Source organism: Perissodus microlepis, chromosome 22 (genome assembly GCF_051167445.1).
Source record: "Perissodus microlepis isolate ML-2025 ecotype Zambia chromosome 22, ASM5116744v1, whole genome shotgun sequence".
Lineage (NCBI taxonomy): Eukaryota > Metazoa > Chordata > Actinopteri > Cichliformes > Cichlidae > Perissodus > Perissodus microlepis.
This window is the reverse complement of record NC_140481.1, coordinates 12,016,671-12,039,211: the sequence shown is the minus strand read 5'-3', so window position 1 is coordinate 12,039,211 and position 22,541 is coordinate 12,016,671. Positions and strand designations below refer to the sequence as shown.

Genomic DNA, 22,541 nt, shown 5'->3' with positions numbered 1-22,541 from the left:
TTTTGGGGGGGGGCTAGTAAGACTAATATCAGAGGTATGAGCAATACGATCGCTTGTGCCTAGACATGTCTGCTTCGGCGCTTTGATATTGCTGTAGTCCAATACGATGTAGGCTGTTGACCAATTACCATCTAGGTGGTACGCATTGTTCGGTGTTCACTGATTCTATTCATCACCCACATCATTGTTCTTTCTCTACCTCTCTCTATTTTCAGGGTGATGACTGTTCTGGCTCCCATTCAGGTCCAGTAAGTTACTTTTCCATTGTGTGTCACACTCACGCCACGCTTTGTGGAAAGGCATTGTTTTTTGGGTTGGTCTTTGTAGTTATTTGGCATGCAGTGCAGTGAGCCTGAAATTTTGGCCAATAGTTGTCTGTGGTTATACATGCCAACCAAGTGTCTCTAACCTCAGTGCACAGAAGGACCCAAGGGGCAGAAGGGAGAGAAAGGCGAGTCGGTGAGTGCCAATACTGCCAAGGTTACAGCAGCACCTTCCACTGCCCTGCTAACCCCCTAGCTGTTTAGTTTGAGCTTTATTTGAAACCTCATTTTCCAGCATCCTTTTCCCAGTATTAATTATGCAGTGGGAATGATGGTGTGCTTTGTATGTTTATTTACTTGGTGAGTGACTCACCGAATTTGCATGAAAGTATATATGCAGGGCTTGGTTTCTCAAAGGATAGATTTGACTAGTTTAAAGAGTTAGATCAGCTTTAAATTTTATCCTCGATTACTCTGAAGCAGGTCAGACCCATCAATCCATTTTCTACCGCTTAGTTGGCTTTGTGTCAAGGGGGCAGCATTCTAATCAGAATTGCCCAGACCTCCCTTCTCCACGGCCACTGCCTCCACCTCTCATAGAGGTATAGAAAGGCATTACCAAGCCAGCTGAAAGACATAATCTCTCCATCTTGTCCCAGGTCTGCCCTGGGGTTTCCTCCTGGGTGGTCATGCCTGAAATCCAGGCGGCATCCTGGCCAGATGCCTGAACCACCTGGACCGGTTCCTTTCAATGCAGAGGAGAAGTGGCTCTATTTTGAGCAGCCCCCCGGGATGACTGAGTTCCTCACCCCTCCTCTGAGGTTGAGGCCAGGAACCCCCGTAGGAAACTAATTTCTGACATTTGTCTCTCACTCTTGACATTTGTGGGCTCACTCTTTCGGTCACTAGCCGCAATTCGTGGCCACAGGTGAATGCAGAAAGTTAGAGCGTTGCACAAACATAAAGACTGACTTGACCGCCTACCTTTAGGCTAGCAAACCTTAAGACTCAGACTATCAGCAGCACCCAACAGGGCAGAAGAGAATAAAATAAAACCGGGTGTATTTCAGGTTTAAGAAACATAAACACCAGTAACCCTACTTTTACATTCATTCACACATATGTTGCCAGTGCCTTCTCTGCAAATCACATCATGAATTCACGAGATTAGGCAGGAAGTAGACCGTTTCATTCTGATCTGATGTCACATTTTCCACTGATCTATCCACTATCTCTCAAAAAGCACAATTTTTTTCTTCTTAGTTCCATCTGTGTTACTTGGTTGGGTGTGATCACTCAGTCAGCACTTTATTTTTTTATGTTGTTGTTGAGAAGTCTTAATTGATCCAATATTTATTACAACACATTCCTGCTTAAGATAGTCAAGGTCTAATGTGTTTTGTGCAACAGATGAAGAATTTGAATTAGTTTGATCTAATCCATCCACAAAATCCATCTTTGCTTTGTGAAACCAACCCCCGGGTCTCTGTTTCTATATTAAATTTAGATTCTCAACAATGAGTTGCGTCTGATTAATATGCAGCATGTAAAGCCATTCGGACTGCTGCTCTATAATGTGCTCCTGTTTCTCAAGTTGTTTGTTTGTGTGTGTCCAAATGGGGCATATGGCCCCTGCTGGTAGCCCTTACCGGTTGCCAACTGGTCACTGTGTTGTTTTGCTATGCTCCAGTGGTGTGTGTGGCTGTTTAGAGTTTCTTTAGAGCCAGGTCATTGATCTGGGCCTTGTCTCCATTCGCTCTCTCCACAGGCGACCCCTGCCAACTGGGGCGAAGCAGCTGGGTACAAGGTGAAGAGCTTAAGAAACTTTTGGTGATGAATAATAAAGATATGACTTTTTAATGATCATCTAATTAAAGTCTAACCTCTTGCTTTTTCATTCCTCACCCCCCTCTGATTCTCCAGGGAGACAAAGGTCAGAAGGGTGAGAGGGGTCCACAGGGTCTAACAGGCACCCCAGGAAAGGATGTAGGTGTTTTTGTATTTGTTGGTTTTACTTCTTTTTGCTTTCAAATTAGAGCGTTAGAATCAACCAAAGTACCTTTCAGGCTTGAAATTTAGAGTTTAGCTTTCAATCTACATTTTCAATAGCACAAACATGAGTGCACACTCACAAACATACTAATTCATTCACGCACATCCACTTATGCAGCCACTTTTATCAAGCTGGAGCGGATATTCAGTAAACTCATACGGTATTACTATTTAAGCTCAGGCGCCCATTGATATTTATTCCCCCCTCCTCTCTCTCTCCCATTGCGTTAAGTCGGCCTGTTAATGCCTGTTAGATTAGGCTAGAGCAACAAAGCTTGCACAATCAATGCTGCCTCATTGACTGTGCTGTTCGTCTCTCACACAGGCGGGCGTCTATTCAGGAAGACTTAAACCTTTTAATCTTCCCTGTTCAGTGCAGTGATCCTGTAGACGCATGAAAAGTTTTGAGGAACAAATTACGACATGTGTGTGCTCTGAGATATTCCCCTGGTTTCAGCGTCAGACGCGCACTCACACTCACATTCACTGGGCTAAGTGCTTGTTGTGGCCAGATGGATTTGGTGGAGGATAGATTTTCTTAAGTCTCCCATCCATCTGACATTGTGAATATGAATGTGCTGTTGATGTGACTTGAATCAGGCAAGGAGAAAATATTACGTATGCACCACTGAAGACGATACATCTTACAGTCTCTACATTTCTCCCGTTTTTGTCTTATTTCTCAGACGAGGAACATCAGACAAATGGGGGAAAACAAGTGTCTTTAACAATTTATGAAGACATTTTGCAGATAAATTTCAACACAGCTTGTTTGATTATTTGGAGTTGGCACTGATGATGGCAATTCTCTTTTTGTCTGTCACCTTTTCCCAGGGTCGAGCGGGATCGGTCTGTGTGGTCGGCCCCAAGGGACAGAAGGTCTGTCTGCATCACGTCTACAATTAACCTGTCACATCTTACAGTCCAGTTTGCATTTAATAGATATGTTTTGAAATTGTTTCCCAGGGTGTCCCTGGTAAGGTAGGTCCGGAAGGATTGGCAGGAGAGCCAGGAAGGCCGGGACTTCCAGGCCTACCAGGGGTTGGAAAACCAGGTCCTCCAGTGAGTACGCTTTTTAATTAAAGAACTGGTCACAGAAAGCAGAAGAATGATATACACAATTACTGGACAATGTCCTTGCACTGATTATCTTAATGTCCTTATCCTCATTTTAGAAATGGCTTCTATTTGACCAAAGTGTGTGTTTCTTTGTGGGGGGGGGATTTAGCCACAGCTCTCAGAAATACATGGCAGGATGTGGCAGAATGCTTTCTTTTGATCAGATTGCTCCCGATTAAAGTCTAAAAGCATCTTAGAATGGCATTTTAAAAGATTCATTTCCTTTTTTTCCTTCCCAGGGCCCTCCTGGTGAACCCAGCGGTGCAAAAGGAGAAAAGGTAAGCTTACATTTTGACTTATTATTGTTATAATAATGCTCTTAGGCATATTATAATAAAGATGTCCTTTTTGCTTTAATATATGAAGCATTCAAGGCCGTGGCACTCGAGTGCCTTTGTATCTCGGAAGGTACCACTGCAGCTACTATTACCATTAGCATTAGCATTCACTAACTTGAAAAAGATATGTGCATGTATTTGTTAAGAAGATACTTGTTAAGAAGGGAGGAGGATTGTTAGTAAGGAGTTTGAAAAGCTGAGAGTAACTTAAAGTTGTTGAAAAAACTAAACAAATAAGTTCTAGTTAGCTAACTAAATAGTTCAAATAGTTAGCTAAAAGTAAGGTATAAATGTTTAACTAAAAAGAACAAATATCAAAAATGTGTGACATATCTACCTAATTAATAAATGAACAGTTGAAACTATTAGCTAAAAGTTAAACTAAAGTTAATATACAGATAGTTGAAATGGCGACTTTTTAAGCAAGCGATATAAAAGTTTGCTTAAATTAATGGACAAACAACTGAAATGGTTACTACATGTAATTAATAAATAGTTGAAACCATGATACCTGACTAAGTATCATGGCGTTAAATAGGCTAGTTAGCAGAAAAGTAATTGAAAATGCAATGTTTTTTGCAACGTAATAATGTAAATGCAGTGGTTTTGAGGATACTCAAGGTCCTGTCCCAGTGTAAATGCTTTATGCAAATCCTGCTTGCAAGTTGTTAGTTGATTGTTTGCACATCAAGGACCAGCAAAGGCAAAAAGAAATGTCTTATTACTAAAAAAAAAAAAAAGCTTTCTGTAAAACAGCTGTTGTATTTACAGGGCGATAAAGGAACTATAGGAGAAGATGGATTCCCTGGAGAACCAGTGAGAGACTTTTTTAAACATTGATTAATATTCTGTAATGTATGGATGGGCTTCCAGGTTATGGACATGATTTGAACTTTGATCCGATATGTCAGTGTTTGAATGAGATTGTGCTGTTTTCAAAGGGTCCAAGAGGACCACCTGGATATAAAGGAGAGAAGGTATATCTTGTAAACACTATATTTAATCTCTATATGCATTTTGTCTGAGTCCTCTCTCATCATCACATTGTACGTCTAACTTGCGTTAAATCTTCAGGGTGACCCATGCGAAGTGTGTCCAGTGCTGCCTGCAGACATAGGCAACACAGTGGCTTTGCAAGGGAAATCTGGCCCTAAAGGAGAGCCCGGATTACCAGGGATAGGAGAGAGAGGACCGCCTGTAAGTAGCACGCTTGACCGGAATGTCATCTGCGCCTGACCGGAATGTTAAGTTTGCCATTTTTTTACGATCTTGCTACATTTCTTTATTATGGAGTTGTAGACACGGTCAGAGTTGTAGCTGACAATTGAACCTTGAGCACACTTTTTTTTTTTTTTTTTTTTTTGATAATGCATATATTTTATTTTATTTTTCTTATCATTCAGAGGGAAAGTGTGGCATTTATGTCTACCTTGGGCTTTTATTTGCCCTTGTAATTCTCACAGTATTGCAGCAGCTCAAGGGGAGAAGGCGTGATATGCTGTCAAAAGTTTATCCTCCAAGGCAAAGGGCTTTTTCTTAATGTAATCTTAACTCGTCTCTCTGTTTCTCTAGTGAGTCAGGACTCGGCACCCTGTGCATTGTGTTTCTCTTTCTGTTCATTCCGCATCTTCCCACTTACCCCAGCAGGTGAAATAGAGAATGATTTGTGGTGGGGAAAAAAAGAATATAAATCTCAAGCCTTATGAGATTCACTGTGCAACGATTTCCAATAGTGCCAGTATCCATCTGTCATACCTGGTTAGGGCAGAAGGAGAACAAGGTAGAGCAGCAGAGAGGGAGAGGGGGGATATGACCTTACTCTCACAAAGTTGAACTAACATTCTTGCTTCTAGATAATTCCTGTTCTTCCCACCTCTTCCCTTTTCTCTGTATTTAACAGGGTCTTCGAGGTGCAGATGGCAAGGAAGGATGGAAGGTATTGAGCCCCCCCACCCCCACCCCATGCATTTACAGCTTATGGTTCATTCATATTCTGTGGCAGCGTGGCCTATTCATCTGCATTCCTACACATTCAGATATGCTAACATCAGCACTGTAGAAGACTCCCTCCTAAAGCAGATGCAAGCCAACCAGCAGTACTGAACTCAAAGCAAGGAACAAAAGAGACGAAAGTCAGCGCGCACACACTTTCAACACTCCTTCACATGGCTATCTAAGTGGGTCAATTCCCAATGCATGTATGTGCAGGACTGACATACTCCCATATCTGCCTAATTGTTATAGCCAGAACGCTTCCAACGCCATGCTGAGACATGACATGACAAAGCAAGCCTGCTTGTCAGGATGCGCTCGGTCTAATATGCCTTCTTGACTGTTGTCTTTTTGTATGTTTTGGCAGGGAGAACCAGGATCTGATGGTACCAAAGGTGAAAAGGTCAGCTCTGTGTCTTTTTTATGTTTGAGGCTAAACAGTTACCTGTTTCCACAAGTCTTGCAGTACCAGAATGTTTCTAACCTTATTAATGTGATTTATTTTTTTCCATGACTGGCAACTTGTTTGACCAGGTCAAAGAACCAAATGAGTCTGTTCTGATTATTCGTTCAAGGCAGTCTGTGACCCACTCTGAACTTCCCTGCTCCGTCTGTGTGATTTAGGGAGAGCCGTGTTCTGCATGCCCCACTCTCGGAGAGTTTTCTAACTCTGTCCCCGGTGTCATGACCCAAACCCAACAGCAAAAAGGCGAGAAGGGAGAAGCTGGAATTGGGCAGAAAGGAGAGAAGGTAAGCCTATTTACGAGGGATTAATGTGATTCTGGTGATCAATAAGAAGCAAATTGCACACAAAGTTAAAAACAACAACCAAAAAAAGACTTTGGAGCTACTAAGGAGAAGCAGTGATATTTAAACTGAGTGGATAATTGGGTTGTTTGACTATACTCCTATTGGTGATTTTGTCACTATATTTGCTTGCATGTGTGTGCATTGATAAGTAACTTAATTAAAATGATATATTGTCCACTTTTTCTCCTACACAGGGGCAGCCGGGAGATGTAGGGCCGGCTGGTCTTAGAGGAGAGCAGGTAAGTCGCACAAAAAGAAACATGAACAGAGTAGGTGACCTCAATAGCAGACAAGGCTTACATAAGGGGAACTCACTCAGTAGGTTTCTGAGTGAAGCTCTTAATAGACTTCATGAGGAAGATAATCACAGCAGTGCACTAATTTTAGTGCCCCAGACTGTTTGCCATTGGGATTTTCCTCAGTGGGAAACTTATTAGTGAAGAGCTTAGGTAGTCAAAAGCCTATTTTTTTATTTATTTTTTATTTTTTTGAGATGGCTGCCTGTAGGGTCTGTACTATCAAATGTGAATTACCAATTGAAAAGACCCATCCATTTTTATTAATTCTTAAAATTTAAATTGTGATTTTTTTTTTCTTCCACTCCACTGCAGGGTAATCCAGGCAGCAGAGGAGCTGATGGAAAGACCGTAAGTTCAGATTCAGTTCTTTCTAAACATCATTTTTTGGATGACATCCCAATTTACTGAAATCATAAAATGTGCCCACGTGACAGGGAAAACCTGGATCAAGGGGACCAAGTGGCAAGGATGGACAGAGAGGTGAAAAGGTAGGAAAATATGTCAAAAGGTTTTGGATCCCTTTTGATGGCCAAGATTTAAAAACCACACATACCTTTTTATTCAATATAATCCAAAGTGAGTGACTGAGCCCATTAACCCATCAGGAAAGTGTTTACAGAGGTTAATACAGAAAGTATAGACTTTTATAAGACCAGATGTCTTTTTGCAACCACGGCTATGGCCATTTGGTGGCCTTCTGATAGAAAGCATGTTTAAGGCTCTTCTGCATTGGCTTAATCTTTCCACCTCAGAAGATTAGAAGATTAATGTTTTCTCCTGTCTATGTGTACCACTTTGGTGCTTTTCCTAGCTCTCTTAAGTAACACCTTGGTACTCTTTTTAGTTTGTTGAATTAACACGTTTGCACCCTTTCTATCTCGCCACATTAACACGTTTGTACTTTCTCAAGCTCACCAAAGTAACACCCTGGTACTCTTTTTGGCTCACTAACACAACATTACCACACTTTTCATCTTGCTAAATTAAAACCCCAGTACCATTGCTAGCATGCTAAAATAGCACATGAAATTGACATGAAAACTGTAGCTCTAGTGGTGATAATAACTGCCAAGAATATGAAAATATATACTAAATAAAAATATGTACTTCCCACAATTTAATGAGCGAGAACTGTGCCCTAACCTGTGAATGTTTAGCATGAGTTAAATGTAATACATCACAGCTGCAGAAGTTAGCGATTTAGATTAAAAGTAGCATTAGCATATAAACTCCCAATGTTTCCTGGCACAAGTTAAGAGTATGGAATCTTCATTCTCTATGTTCACCATCCAAGTTTGTTAATGTCAGCATGCATGCTATTAAAAGAAGAGCGACACTATATTCCATGTCTCCTACTGAGACAAAAAACCTTTCAAGTCTACCTTCCAAGCTTTATATCTCATAAAAAATATCTCAAGTTCTACTTTAACAAGTGGTATTGTTTTCAGCTAGAGGTTCTTCACTCCAAAATCCTCTCCATTTCTTACTACTGAGTGTTTTATATGTTATGTTATTCCAAGGTTTTTTAATTTTACGTTTATACATTCTAAGGGAGAACAAGGGCAGCCTGGTGTTAGTTCTCCGGGCCAAAAGGGTGAGAAGGTAAGTGCGGATGTATCTGTTGGTTTTGTATCCTTTAATATTTTTATTATGCAAACTCATCTTGTTGACTCCCTTGCTTTCCCTAGGGCGAGTGCGGTGTGTGCGAATCATCAGAGGTTGGCCGGATACCTGCTAATATCAAAATGCCAGTGGGAGCAAAAGGCAGTCAAGGTGAACCAGGCCCTCAGGGGCCACCAGGACCTCCAGGTCTTGGGGCTGAAGGCAAACAGGTGCGTATCCATCACACTGATTCGAAGCATCTTTTTGGAATCCAAAAACAGCTTCACCTTAGATTATTCTAATATGTTCATGTATTGTTGTCTTCTTTTCAGTTAGGAAAAAATTACAGAAACGGCACAGCGTATTTTACTGTATTGCTGCTAAAATAACTGTATCTCCAAGAAACATGTAGATGGAAGTGCTAATGACAGGGCAGCACCTTTTAAGACCTTCTTGGCTTTGCTTGTAGAGAGCACTACGGTATGAAAGAAGGAATAAAATATTTATTTATATAGTGCCAAATCACAACAGCAGTTGCCTCAGGGTGCTTTATATTTTTAAGGTAAAGCCCCGACAGAGAAAACCCCAACAATCAGATGACCCTCTTATGAGCAAGAACTTGGCGACAGTGGGACAGAAAAACTCCCTTTTAACAGAACAAAACCTCTATAAATCCTTAAAAAGAAACAATGCCACTTGGCTAAATTAACATGTAACAGTGACATAGCTTGCAACCAAACCCAAGAACAAACAAAAATGGAAACAGCACTGCACACACCATTACTTCCATAACTGATCTTCATCAGAATTAGTAACTCAAATCGCATTATGCAAATTCCACAAAACCAATGCAGCTTCTTTCCGATCCTTGCAGAGTAAAAAGGATTAAGCATTATCTTGATGAGTGAGACTTTTAAGATACTGAAAGATTGTGCTTCAAGGGTGCGTCAACCCATAATACTTATTGTACAAATCGGCTATACAGCAAATCTCCTCTTACCACAGAAGTGCTACTAAGTATAATAAATCTCTTTTGGCTTGTGTCATCCCCCCAGTTACATGCTGTTTGCTTCTGTGGTTAGCTCTCCGTCAACAGTTTTTATTTTATCTGAATAGATAGAGGCTCCCACAGTATTTGCAGATGATTGCACATGTGTTTTGAAAGTGCACGTGTTTCTACCTGTGTGCATGCATTTCTTTTTTACATTTTTACATCCTCTTTTTTTTGCCTTTACAGGGCCCATCGGGGCTGCCTGGTGCCAAAGGAGAAAAGGTAAATTACTCAGTAATGTCTCCTATGGTTTGACCTAGTAAGTTAAGAAATTAAACCCCACATATGAAATCTACAACCATTCTGTGACATTTACCCAGTGCCCACATAACCAAACCAGTATGCTGACAAAATGAGACTATTTGGAGTTTTTGGTGGCCTTTAGAGGCAGCCAGGCATTCTCACATAAGCACAGGCCAAGGATGTCTGGAGGAATCCCACGCCGCGTATTAAATATTGTGCTTATTTTAGATCACAGAATCCGTGTGGTGGAACATTCGCATCACTTTACCTATAAAACCGAGAAATAAATCTCCCAATAACAGAGCCAAGCTGCCTTAAATTACCTTGAAAGTCATCCACAGGAATCACTCTGCTTCAACTTCAAAGTGAAGGAAGATAGTTACTGGAATACTGAGATTGATTTTTTTTTTTCCACATAAACACAGATCAGACAAAAATACTGGCCTGGTTGATGTTGGGGAGGGAATTCTTAGCTACCCTGTGGAGCTGCCTTGTAAATACTCAAAGGTTTCCAATTAGTGTAAAACTGCATTGTGGGTATTGGTGGCATCCACCATACGTGTACATTTTCTTTCTCATAAGATTGCAAAACCTTTTTAATTAATATCATGCATTATTCACATCTGTGTTTGCTCACTATAAATATTCTCCACTACCTTTGATGATACAAGTCATGCTGCAGCCAGCTGTCAATAAGTATCATAGCATGAAACCATCAGAAAGGTTGCATCACTCACAGTCTTTTAGTTGTTCTTGGTGGAAAAAAAAAAGAAGCCTGCCTAGAATTCATTTTGAGCATTGTGCACACTAAATACAGGTCACTGCCTCTCCTTTTAACAATGTATTTCAATTTAACCAGGGTGAGCAAGGAGATCGAGGAGAGAATGGATTAGATGGAGCTACTGGAGCCCCAGGACTGCCTGGAGACCATGGTCGGGATGGCCAACGGGGCTTGAAGGGAGAAAAGGTAGTTTAGCATTCCTGGACCTTTACCTTTCATCCTCTGATGCCAGTGCCAGTATAAAATGTGTCAGTCGTGTCCCTGTACCTTAGAGATCTAATTAGTTTTTTTTAAATGGACTTAGATTTGTCTGTCCATCCATTGAGAGCATCTATTACATATTAGGAAATAGGAGTTAGAATTGATGCTGATTAGCTAAATGGAGACACAAAAGGTGGAATGAAGTTTGATTCGTCCTGAGCTACTTGGATTGTGATTTTGGATTTGTTGATTTGCTTTTATTTTATTTGTTTATTTGTTTATTTTTTACAGGGGGATGCGTGTACCAGCTGCCCTTCTGCTGGTGCTGTGGTGGGTGACGGTGTAGCTGTGCCAGGCCCCAAAGGAGAGAAAGGAGACCCCGGCCCCCCAGGAGAAGGAAAGTCTGGCAAAAATGTAAAGGCACTTGTTTATAAGTGGATATACTTTAAGTTCCGTGCTGTGAGAATTGCACATGATGAGCTTGTTTTTTTGGTTTTTTTTTTTGTCATTTCAGGGAAAGCCAGGTTTGCCTGGTGTGCAGGGCCCCGTCGGTCCCAAAGGAATCAAGGTGTGAATTCCCATTTATTATATTATCATGTTTATAAATAAATATGGATGACTGATTCACTGTCAATGTACTTTGTCGTCTATAGGGAGAAGTCGGAGTCCCAGGAATTGGCCTTCCAGGACCACAAGTAAGGCTGACGTCTCCTGAGGAAAAAAAAAAAAGAAACCATCTGGATCAAGTTTGATGTTGACATTTGAAACAGCTGTTAGACACAACACTCACGCAGCTCCTAGGTGGATGCTGTTTTAATCTCACTGCACCAAATTCCCCCATGACATCAGCGATTAGAGTTTTATGGTCTCGCAGATCTGACAGTGGAGTTGTAAATAACCGCCATAAAGTAATTTGGGAGTTTCTTCACTCTCAAATCCTTTGACCTCTCGCGGAATAACAGCTCATTGATTTGTCAGTCTTTGTCCATATCTTTGCTCTTTTCTCCCCAGACTTCGTTAACCTTCAGATTCTTTTTTTTTTGTTGTTGTTTGTGTTTCCATCATAGGGTGAAGAGGGACCAAGAGGACTCCCAGGACTTGTAGTAGGCTTCTCCTATTTTTAAAGTGCTTTGTTATTTCTTTACACTGTATATGTAGACTTTAGTCTAATCTCTGCTTTTTGTACAGGGACCTGCTGGTGCCAGAGGATCACCTGGGCCTGCTGGCCCTGCAGGGGAGAAGGTAGCAGAAAAAACAAGTGGCTTAAACTCTAAATTGCCTTTGTACAGTTACATAGGACCATGTGAACCCTCTTTAAACTTATGTGTTGGGTTTTTACTGTTCACAGGGCTTCAGAGGTGACTCTGGGCTTCCTGGCCCACCTGGTCCTCTGGGCGTTGGAGTAGCAGGCCCCCCGGTATGACGTAAATATGTCTTTCTGCCTCTCCATATGATGTAATGGCTTTATGTTTTCAAACACGCTCTCCTATTTAATTTTTGACCCACAGGGTAGAGATGGAGCCCGCGGCTCCACGGGACTGCCGGGAGCTGATGGAAGACCTGTGAGTTGTTCATTTAAAGTCTGTTTCAATCACATGTTTTTCACATGTTTTTGTTACTTATGAATCTGCAATTCAGAGAGTTGTCAGAGAAATTCAAGTGGCAAACTCGAATTGTCGCCCGTGCGTTAGCGTCTTTTCAGACTTTTAATTTTCTTTGAGCTTCTTTGGGAATTGTCCTTGATTTAGGCATCATTTGTAACCAAGGATGTCTGCCTCGATCCATAACAGAGGCGATGTCTGCTCCCATCTCATCCTCTGTCCCCTGATCTGCTCTCAGCTCACTGCCCCGTGAGCTTTCTTCTGAAACAACAAAGCAAGAGTAACTAAGTGTTTGTCTTTGTGTGTGTGTGTGTGTGTGTGTGTCTGTGTCTGTGTGTGTGTGTGTTTGCTCTGTCTCCTACTCTTGCAGGGACTTGATGGAGGTAAAGGGGACAAGGTAAGTCTACCGTTTTGTTTGGATGAAGGAAACTGGAGGGGTTTTAATATAAAGAGGGTGGAACAGATGGTAATCACAAGAGATGGCTCAACACCCCACTACCACACCAGCCTGGCCCAATCCCCTGTCTCACACACACACACACGCATACACACACACACATGTACGTGCACACACCGGCCTCAGGGCACATATAGAGTAGCAGTGGAGGTGACAAGTGTACTGTTGCTGGCAGACAAGAGGAGTTTTGGGGGCCTTAAGAGAGAGCGTGTGCGAGACTATTAATTACTGAATTCATCAGAGCCACTGGTCCAGACTGTCACCGAGCGGGTGGGAGAGATGAAGACGTGGCAGAGGCAGAGTTTAAGGGTCGGGAGGGGTATAAGATGTGGGGGCAGAGTTGTTTGTGAGGGCTGAGGTGAAAAGAAGAATAAAGTTAAGAAAGAATAAGAAGTTGAAAAAAAAATCCGAAAACAGAAAAAATGTGCAAGAGGTAACTTAGCCTTTATTCTGTGGATTTATTAAGACTCTGTGGCTCATGCATACTCTGAAAAAAATGATTTTGGTTGGACTATAGTGAGAACAGATGCATATGAAGAGATATTATGTGGTTTCCTCTTATATGTTAGCTGTATTTGTGTAATTGTACAATTGCATGTTCATTGTATATATGCAAAAGTTAAAGCTTTTTGGGCAATTTTGTGTATTGTTGCACTTTATATTCCTGACACAGTATGAATAAAAAAAACCCAACAACTTTAAATCCCTGCCAGTTACAAGTGTCTTAACAAAACGGAACAAAAGCGCCGCGAAAGCTGAAAGAGTTCTGGCTTTCTTCCTGTAACAAGAGCAGTTTTAATCTTGAATGAGGGCTCGTTTTTGCAGCCTGTGCTTAAAATCGTGCCCAGTTTCACTTTACTGTTTGATTCTTTTTTTAAAGATCTGCTTTTTGGGGTCTTTTTTTTGTATATTTCAGGGTGAACCTGGAGAGTGCGGCTGCCTAATGCCGCACACGGGCGTAGGCGGACCTGTAAGTACACCCACGCTGGAATCACCACATGTGGACAGGCAAAATCATCTAAAGTAGAGAGAGCATTACTGCTCAGTGTATGTTTTAAGTGCACAGGTCGGATGATTTGGTGCGAGTCCAAAGGTAACATGTTGAGAAAAAAGAAACTGCTGAGTTTTTTTTAATTTCTTTTTCTCTCTTTTTTTTTTGTTGCTCTTCCACAGTTTTCTGTAGTTTGACATTTGTTGTGTAATTCTTAACATCACACTGTGTGCTTTCTGTATATCCTGCGAGCAAAGGTGCATCTCTGATTTTGACTATTCTTGCCTTGCAGGGAGCTCCAGGAACTCCAATAAACACGTGGCAGCCCGGGCCTCAGGTCTGATCTATCAGCCGAGCCGTCCTGTATGACAGCTTAGGCTTTGTGTGAACGCTGTGTGTCTGTTGTTACCTTGCAAACTTTGTTTGGAAAATCGCAGCGCTCGTCTCCTTTTTTAGGGGGTTTCACTGTCAGACTATGGTGTAATAATTTGTGGTCCTCCCTTCATATGTTGCAGGGTCCCCCAGGACCTCCTGGCCCACCTGGACCCCCTGGGCCTCAGGGAGTTATTGGAAGCCAAGGACCTCAGGTATAAGCGAGAGTGCAAGTAGGATGGTCAGGGGGGAGGGGTTATGTCTTTGCTTCAATTCAGAAGCTGCTTCATTATGCTGAATTGAAAAAAAGAAGCTACTTATGTAGGCTTTGAGCTTGGGCAATTTGGGTTCATAAATAAGGCTTTAACGTGCTTCGCATTTTCATGGGTGAATTAAATCCATATTATGCATGTAGGAAATGAACTGTCATTATATAAAGTATGTGTGCAGTAGCTTGGACACAAGCAGGTTAAGGATCAAATCAAGTTTAAACTTCAAAAACGCACTAACCCATCTGGTGCTTCGAGCTTTAACCCATGTGGGAAGCAACTGAGCAAGCTTTCTGAATGTCAGTCAAGACATGAACAGTTATTTGAAGGTCTGGCTTTAAATACACCAAATGATGCAAAGCTTACTCAAAGTATGAATTTGGCTCATTTGTGAAGTTTTTTCTTTTTTTAAACAGACATTTTATTTAAACAGACCTTCAAATAAAGTGATGCTCTGATCTGTGCTGCAAGAGTCAAAGGCGTAAGAAACTTTAGAAGTGACTGGGTTGGAGATATCATGTCTTTGAAAAGAGTGCATTTGTTTTTTTAAATTCAGTAGTGTTCCGAGATTTTTTTTTTTCCAAGTTTCATAAGACATGGCCGGAGAGGGAAGAGGTTTCGTCATTTTGGCACTGCCCCTTTGACTCTGCCTTTACCATTGGTGCCGATGGGAGTGGCTAGCCCTCGATTGGCAACAAACTAGTTCAACCTCAGTTCCTTCTTTCAGGGTATCCCTGGAAACGACGGGCTACCGGGGAAACCGGGTTTGCCTGGAAACATCGTAAGTAATAATAGAGAAAAAGGAGGAGAGGCGGCTCTTATCTGCTGATTTGAGATCTGGGGCCTTGTGTATAAATGATGCAAAAGCACGAAATAAATACATGTGGCAGGAAGTGGAATTATATATAAGATATTCCCAAAAAGGGAAGACTCATGAGTTTATTTTCTAAACATTTAGTTTTTCACAAACTTTATTACATCATGATTAAAGTGGTTTATATACTCTGCCCCAAAATGTGCTGTGTTTACTTTTGTTAAATTCTGTATTTGAAGCACAAATCCTGCTTTTCTGCTTTTAATTTGAAACTGCTGATGCGAGAGGAAGGAAGTTTTGTTATGTCACTGAATGAAATAAGTATTCGATCCCCAAGGAAGACCAAAGACATTTCTTGTAGTTGGTCACCAGGTGTTTTTGGTCCACTCCTCTTTATGGAGACCCTCAAAATCCTTAAAGTTTCTTGGCTGCTGTTTGGTAACTTGAAGCTTCAGCTCCCTCCACAGAATTTCTCTAGCACTGAGGTCTGGAGACTGTCTAGGCCACTCCACGACCTTAACCTGCTTCTTCTTTAGCCACTTCTTTGTTGCTTCTGTGGTTTGTTTCGGGTCATTGTGATGGTAGAAGACCCATCTTCAGTGTTCTGCTTGAGGGAAGACTTGTGCTTGTGCTGCAAGATTTCAGTCCATTACAGCAAAGTGTGTTACTAAACGGTGTTCTTGGTCACTGTGGTCCCATCTGGATTCAAATTACTAACATGCTCCTCCCGTGTAGTTTTGGAATGATCCACCACCTTTCTCATGACCATCCACACCCCAAGGAGCTCTAGACCCAGGGCTATTGACTGTTATTTTATATTTCTTCTATTTATGAAGAATTGTAAATTAAACAGATGACATTGATTTTATGGACAGGTGTACTTTATAAATATAATATGCTGAAATCTGGAGTCTCTGTAACTGATTGGCTGATTGATTCATTGTAATCTACAATCAATCTGTGGGAGCCAGAATTGTGACTGGGTTGTTGGGGATCAAATACTTATTTCATTTTCTGGATTTTTGGTTTATATTCCGTCTGTCTCCATGAAAATGAAACTACCACAAGAATAAGAGACTGTTCATTTCTTTGTAAGCGAGCAAATATAAATGCAGCAGGGGATGAAATAATTATTTCCCTCACTGTGTATGCCTGCATGCTTCACAATGACTGACTGAGTGCTAGGCTGTTCCTTTTCTAGCCTCAGGTGTGTTTGAAAATCTCTGAAGGTAATTTCTTTTCTCATGACAGTAAGTGGAAGGACAAAGACAAAGTGGTGAAATAAGGTGTTGCGAACTAATCTGTGCTTTCTGATTCTTCTGCATATGCTGTCAGTATTGCTTTCTTTCAAGTCTGTTTATAACTTAATTTAATTTTAGAAACATCGATGATGATCTCCAGCCAGCTCTCAAGGGCAACTTAACCTTCAATGCAGTATTTCAACAAGTAGTTCAGTGAAGAAAAGAAATGTCCTACTTTTTAAAAAAAATGATCTTATAGAAACTGCAGAAAAGTGTTGAATACGAGCACATAAAGCACCGTCTGTGCATACACACAGTCACAGTCTGCTTGGAAATTGGGGAAGGAAGAGTTGTAGCATAAGCCTCCAGTGGAAAAGTTTGAACTCTGTCCTCCACGCGCTCACCTTTGCACAACACATTTGTCCAAATTTGCAATTTGGCACATGCCTTTGCAGCGTGGCAGAAGTAAACATTATTCCTATAACTGACGTAAAATTATACATGCAAAAATTATAGAGAACTTTCTTTTGAGCGAGCCTGTTAATGCACGAGGCCTCGTTTTAGCTCAAATAATCACCAATAGCGTGCGGCATAAAATAGCCTTCACAGCTATTAGCTCCAGTTTGAACAATGTCAAATGGGTTTGTAATGACTTTGAAACCAGGCCAGGTGCTATTGACAGACTCACTCAGTGGAAAGAGTCCCACTGCTTTGATAGGGTGCTGACCGCCTTTCACAGTAGATGCGATGGGTGTGTGTAATGAGCAGTTGTGTTTCAGGATTTATAATAACTGGAGATTGTCACTCTGTTGTGGCATTTGTTTATCTCTCTGAGTTTGAAGTTTTTCTCTTTTGGACTTGATTTAATAGAAAGAAAAAAAAGAGTTTTTGTTCTCTCTTTCTGTGTCTTTTTTTTTAATATTGCATCCCGGCTTCATCCCGGCTTTCTCCCACAGTCCAAAAACAAGCATGTTCTAAAGTGACCTGTCCAGGGCGTACCCCCATCTCTTGCCCAGCAAAAAGCTCTCCAAGACTCCAACCCCCCCATTGGAGTTTATAGAATGTAATGATTGAGCTCACGTACTGCGATAGGAACAAAAATTTAGTTCTCAGCTTGGATGTGTCTCTCGCTTGAAATGCCTTCAGTTCTGGAGCCTCGGTAATTTGTTTTGTTGTGACATTGTGCGGAATGAGATAGTCATACACAGACATATTGCTTGCAAAGGTTGTGACAGTTTGTACCAGGTTTCTGCAGCTTTGGGTGATAAAGCAGCCCTCGGTGATAAAGTGAAGTGTATCCCATCAAGTGTGGAATTTCAACAACTCTGTGAAATCATATTTGTTCAGCAAAATAGCAAGACAAATACTAGAAAATGACAGTGACAACAAGACTATGTTTGGTCGGCTAGCAGACACAGTTGCCACCGGAAAGTTTGTGTCTTAAGCTAAACCTTTACCGCAGCAAAATGTTGACTTGCCTAACCGCGATCTGCCAGCTTAGACATTATTAGTAAATGTTTGCAACTTTCTTACTTTGACAAACCAATTTTTTTTTTGTATAAGAATGACCCTCCTATGTGGGTCTGTTTTTTCTGGCAGAATTAAAATGCGATACTCAACTGGTACCAGGGTACTGCGTTCAATTTCCAGTACAAGTCTGTACAATAAACATCTAATCAATATACATTCATTGTACAGACTGTCTATACGATAAATGTTGCTATACCTTACCAAAGGGATTTTGCATTGTACTCTTGCATTATTAAGAAATAATGGTATTATGACATTATTTAATTGTTAAAGTAACTTGGCTTAGTTACAACATTGTCCTTGAACTATGCTTGGAGAACATAAAGTATTTTTGTTTTCTCTCAAATAAGCCAGAGCAGAGTCGGTGGCTGTAATGTGGGTGGACATTTTTAAGTTTAATGTTTAAAATCACATTCATGGAATTTCCATCTCCATGCCTATTCTGCAGCCTTACATCGGACCAAACCAGCTGCCTCGAGACTCCCCGGGAAGTCAGGATGTAAGTTTATCATTAAAACTTTCATGGAATGGGAATGGCATGGCGTGTTTGGGTATACACATGTGTGCTTGTTTCATTGTGTGTGACACAGGATGACTGCGAAGGGGGATGTTCCCAAGGGTTGCCAGGGGTGCCGGGGATGGTTGGTGCCAAGGGAGAAAAGGGAGACCAGGGCAGGCCTGGCGTAACTCCCTTGGACAGCTGTGACTTGGTGAGGCTCGCATGTACTCTGTGATTCTCCAGATTCAGAATCATAGGACATAATAGACCAGCTGCAATTTGTTTGCTAAATGCAAAATGGCAATGACGTTTTGCATTAAATTCTACTGTGCATGGCTTAATGTGGTTGGCTCTCAGTGTGACAGTAAGGCATTGGTTTGATAAGCTGTCGCCCTGTCTGCTTGCAGTGTTTGGAGAGACTGCAGACAGAGCAGGCAACACAACCAAGGGTTAGTTGAAGTCAGTGCCTGTGTGTTTACAATGACAGAGACTTGCGTGCTCACTTCCTGGTATTTTATTTCTTCATCTCACAGGGCGATCAGCCTTGTGTGGGAACACCTGGAATCCCAGGAATGCCTGGATCACCGGGAACAAAAGGAGATCCAGTGAGTCAGAGTGTCTTCATGTGCATAATATACTTTTCTTATGTTTTTCTTTGCCGATCTGTTTTTGTTGTAGTATGTATATGCAAATTACTTTACAGAGATCTTTATTCTTCATGTTTACTTCAGGGTCCATCCGGAGAAAGAGGCCAAGCGGGAATGCCCGGAAACATGGTAAGGGTTTTAGCTACATTTCAGCTTTAGTTCAGCTTCATGAGAAGTTGATTTGCAGCAGGGTGAACCTACTGTGTTCTGGCTGGTTTTCTTTAATAAAAATCATAACACTAGGAAGCTGTAACAGTGGGCTCTTACTCTGGAATCTTAATCTTTCATATGTATGAGCCTGCATCTCCCATTTTAAGATACTAAGAAAAAGTTTTCCACTACTTTGATGACATCTTTCTCCAACTTACCACTCTGAAAAATCTGTTATCAACATAAAAATGTTCAAAAACTATAAAGTGCATTTTAATCACTGCCTTACATTAGTTTGCCAGTACTTCTGTGAGTGGGAAAAAAAATCATTTTTTCCCCTTTTTTCTTGTTATGATTATTGTAGGACAGCACCGTTGGGTTTTTGTCTCAAAGCTTTCAATTGAAGTGACTTGGTGGAGGTTTATTCCTTCCACTTTCCATGAAATCACAGAGCCCCCTGCTGGCCCCAGTAAAAATGTTGCGCACTGGGTGCCATAACACTAAACTCTGACAGGCTGACTCACACAAACCCACACTAGAGCTCTCTGTTGGCATGCCTAGTGCAGCATTCACCTAATTGTCAGGAACAAATTGAAACCAGCTTAAACTAAAAGGGGTAATTTTTTTTTTTCCCTGTGTGTATTCTTGTTACTTTTATGTCTCAGGTGTTTTAAAGTGTTCCTTTCATTATTTTCTATCTGCAGGGACCTCCTGGATTTCCAGGCTCTCAGGGCCCACCTGGTTTACCTGTAAGTTTCATTTAAATTCTCAGACTTCAGTTATTTTCCCATTTTATTTAGCAAAGGCAAAATTTATCAGCCGCACACCCATGGTGAATCTTTGATTCCTCTACATCCCAAAGGGTCTTTATTGGATTGAGATGTGGTTGATGTGAAGGCCATTTGAGCACAGACTTGTCCTCATGTTTAAGAAACCAGTTTGAGTTGATTTGAGCTTTGTTGGTGCGGTGGTTAGCACTGCTGCTTCGTAGAAAGAAGGTCCTGGGTTCAAATCCATCATCTGTGTGGCGTTTGTTCCCCTCTGTGTCTGTGTGGGTTTTCTCCCACGGTTTAAAGACATGCAGTTAGTGAGGCAGGTTAAGTGGCCATTCTAAATTGGACCTGGATGTGAATGGTTGTCTGTTTTTCTTTGTGAGCCCTACAACAGACTGGTGACATTTCCTACCGTTCACCCTATGACAACTAAGATAGCCTCTAGCCCTCCTCTGCAACTCTGAATTGGATAAGTGAAAGAAAATGGAGCATTATCCTGCTAGAAGGAGTCATCAGAAGATGGGAATACTGTGTGCTAAGGAAACATCTCCCACACCATTATGACACTTGCAGCAGACTCATCAGGCCATTTAGCATTTTTTTCCAATCATCTATTGTCCAATTTTGCTGAGCCCGTGCTAAATGTAGCCTTGGCTAAAAGACGTGGCACCTGGTGTAGTCTTCTGCTTCAAGGTTTGACGTGATACTCTTCTCCATACTTTGGGTGTAATGAGTGGTTATTTGAGTGACTATTTCCTTTCTGTCATCTCTCAAAGCAATCTGGCATTTCTTCTCTGACCTCTGGCATCGCCAAGGCATTTTCTCACAGAGAGCTGCCACTCTCTGGATATTTTCTCTTTTTTGGATCACTCTCTGTAAATGGTTGTGTGGGAAAGCCCAAGCAGATCAGCAGTTTCTAAAATAGTCAGAAACAGCCAGGCACCCAAAGTCACTTAACTGATATTTCTTGCGCATTCTGATGAGTTTGAGCTTCAGCAGATCGTCTTGACTACGCCGGCAGTTTTGGTAAATGCACAGTTGTTTGGTTTTGTTCATGCACTTTGCTTCAGTATATACAGTGAAGAATAATTAAAATGATTTTAAAGACTTTTCTTGGCAAATAAATGAAAAAATCTGGTTTTGACGGAACTTTTGGCCACGACTGTAAATGCACCGAGTTGTTGACACATGATCAGCTGTTCAGATATTTGCACTAATGAGCAGTTGAGCAGGTATACCTAAAAAAGTGGCCAGTGAGTGTGTGTATATATATATATATATATGTATATATATATATATATATGTATGTATATATGTATATGTATATATATATATATATGTATGTATATATGTATATGTATATATGTATGTATATATGTATATGTATATATATATATGTATATGTATGTATGTATATATATATGTATGTATATATATGTATGTATATATATATATATATGTATGTATATATATATATATATATATATATATATGTATATATGTATATACATATGTATATATATGTGTGTGTATATATGTGTGTGTATATATATACATATATATATATGTGTGTGTATATATATACACATATATATATATAATGAGTGCTGGATTAATTGACCACATAGGCCACTTAAGGGGGAATTAAGAGGAAGAAAAGAAGAGCTTTTTTATTTTCTTAATCCTTTGCTTTTTTCTGTAAAATCAGATCAACACTACAGTTTTACGTTTTGCCTTTAAGCTGTTATTTTATTTCCCTTTCCAGTTGACAAGTTCAGAAGGAGAATTACTTGTAATTTCAAACAACTCGCACAAATCTGATAAATGTCCGAAGGCCTAAGTACCCTCTTGCTTATTTGCAATAAGAGGTTATGCAATGGATTTGTTTTGTCTGTTTGTTTGACGGAATGCTCAAAAGGTTATGGATCAAATTGCATAACAGTTTTACTAGAGCTGATGCTTGGCCCAACTTAAACGGGATAACATTTTGCAGGAAAGTTCACATCATACCTTTACAAACTTTACATATAATGTTCGCTCCTTAATAAAGGTAAAATTGATTACATCTTCTGTGCAAAAGTGGAGGAGTAGGAGTACAAGTACCTCAAAACTGTACTTAAGTACAACATTTGAATCAATGCAGTCGAGCTGCTTCCCAACACTGTCCTAAAGCTGCGAACCAATTTTCTATTTGTTTACTTATTGGTCTTTTCCTCTGAATTGTGGATCCGCCCACTGTTAAATCAAAGCCACCCTTGTTTATTCCGTCTTGCGCCATCTCCCCATCCCCGTGTCCTTTTCTGTGTGGCTCTTTAATGAAAGTTATGTCAGATGAGGAAACGATTTGGTTCTCTCTCTCTCTCTCTCTCTCTCTCTCTCTCTCTCTCTCTCTCTCTCTCCAGTTGTTCAATTATTCCCCCATCTAAGTGATGGAGAGTTGCACTGC

The 22,541-nt window shown here is 40.8% G+C and overlaps 1 protein-coding gene across 3 annotated transcripts in view; it reads left to right on the top strand.

The window, feature by feature from the left end:
• Window positions 1–22,541, top strand: part of col16a1 (collagen, type XVI, alpha 1) — a 77,714-nt gene that overhangs the window by 41,405 nt on the left and 13,768 nt on the right. For 2 of the 3 annotated variants that reach the window (XM_084919230.1, XM_084919229.1), the window contains 38 exons: window positions 216–248; window positions 415–459; window positions 2,032–2,070; window positions 2,187–2,249; window positions 3,150–3,194; window positions 3,282–3,377; window positions 3,674–3,712; window positions 4,544–4,588; window positions 4,714–4,749; window positions 4,847–4,969; window positions 5,673–5,708; window positions 6,132–6,167; window positions 6,389–6,514; window positions 6,769–6,813; window positions 7,186–7,221; window positions 7,308–7,361; window positions 8,425–8,475; window positions 8,562–8,705; window positions 9,713–9,748; window positions 10,629–10,736; window positions 11,043–11,165; window positions 11,266–11,319; window positions 11,405–11,446; window positions 11,819–11,854; window positions 11,940–11,993; window positions 12,100–12,168; window positions 12,260–12,313; window positions 12,723–12,749; window positions 13,726–13,779; window positions 14,093–14,137; window positions 14,316–14,387; window positions 15,169–15,222; window positions 18,475–18,525; window positions 18,617–18,736; window positions 18,933–18,974; window positions 19,059–19,130; window positions 19,257–19,301; window positions 20,027–20,071. In XM_084919230.1, coding sequence (XP_084775356.1) covers window positions 216–248; window positions 415–459; window positions 2,032–2,070; window positions 2,187–2,249; window positions 3,150–3,194; window positions 3,282–3,377; window positions 3,674–3,712; window positions 4,544–4,588; window positions 4,714–4,749; window positions 4,847–4,969; window positions 5,673–5,708; window positions 6,132–6,167; window positions 6,389–6,514; window positions 6,769–6,813; window positions 7,186–7,221; window positions 7,308–7,361; window positions 8,425–8,475; window positions 8,562–8,705; window positions 9,713–9,748; window positions 10,629–10,736; window positions 11,043–11,165; window positions 11,266–11,319; window positions 11,405–11,446; window positions 11,819–11,854; window positions 11,940–11,993; window positions 12,100–12,168; window positions 12,260–12,313; window positions 12,723–12,749; window positions 13,726–13,779; window positions 14,093–14,137; window positions 14,316–14,387; window positions 15,169–15,222; window positions 18,475–18,525; window positions 18,617–18,736; window positions 18,933–18,974; window positions 19,059–19,130; window positions 19,257–19,301; window positions 20,027–20,071 — 2,295 coding nt within the window. The remainder of the gene's footprint in view (window positions 1–215; window positions 249–414; window positions 460–2,031; window positions 2,071–2,186; window positions 2,250–3,149; window positions 3,195–3,281; window positions 3,378–3,673; window positions 3,713–4,543; window positions 4,589–4,713; window positions 4,750–4,846; window positions 4,970–5,672; window positions 5,709–6,131; window positions 6,168–6,388; window positions 6,515–6,768; window positions 6,814–7,185; window positions 7,222–7,307; window positions 7,362–8,424; window positions 8,476–8,561; window positions 8,706–9,712; window positions 9,749–10,628; window positions 10,737–11,042; window positions 11,166–11,265; window positions 11,320–11,404; window positions 11,447–11,818; window positions 11,855–11,939; window positions 11,994–12,099; window positions 12,169–12,259; window positions 12,314–12,722; window positions 12,750–13,725; window positions 13,780–14,092; window positions 14,138–14,315; window positions 14,388–15,168; window positions 15,223–18,474; window positions 18,526–18,616; window positions 18,737–18,932; window positions 18,975–19,058; window positions 19,131–19,256; window positions 19,302–20,026; window positions 20,072–22,541) is intronic. The other variant, XM_084919231.1, reaches the window with a different exon arrangement.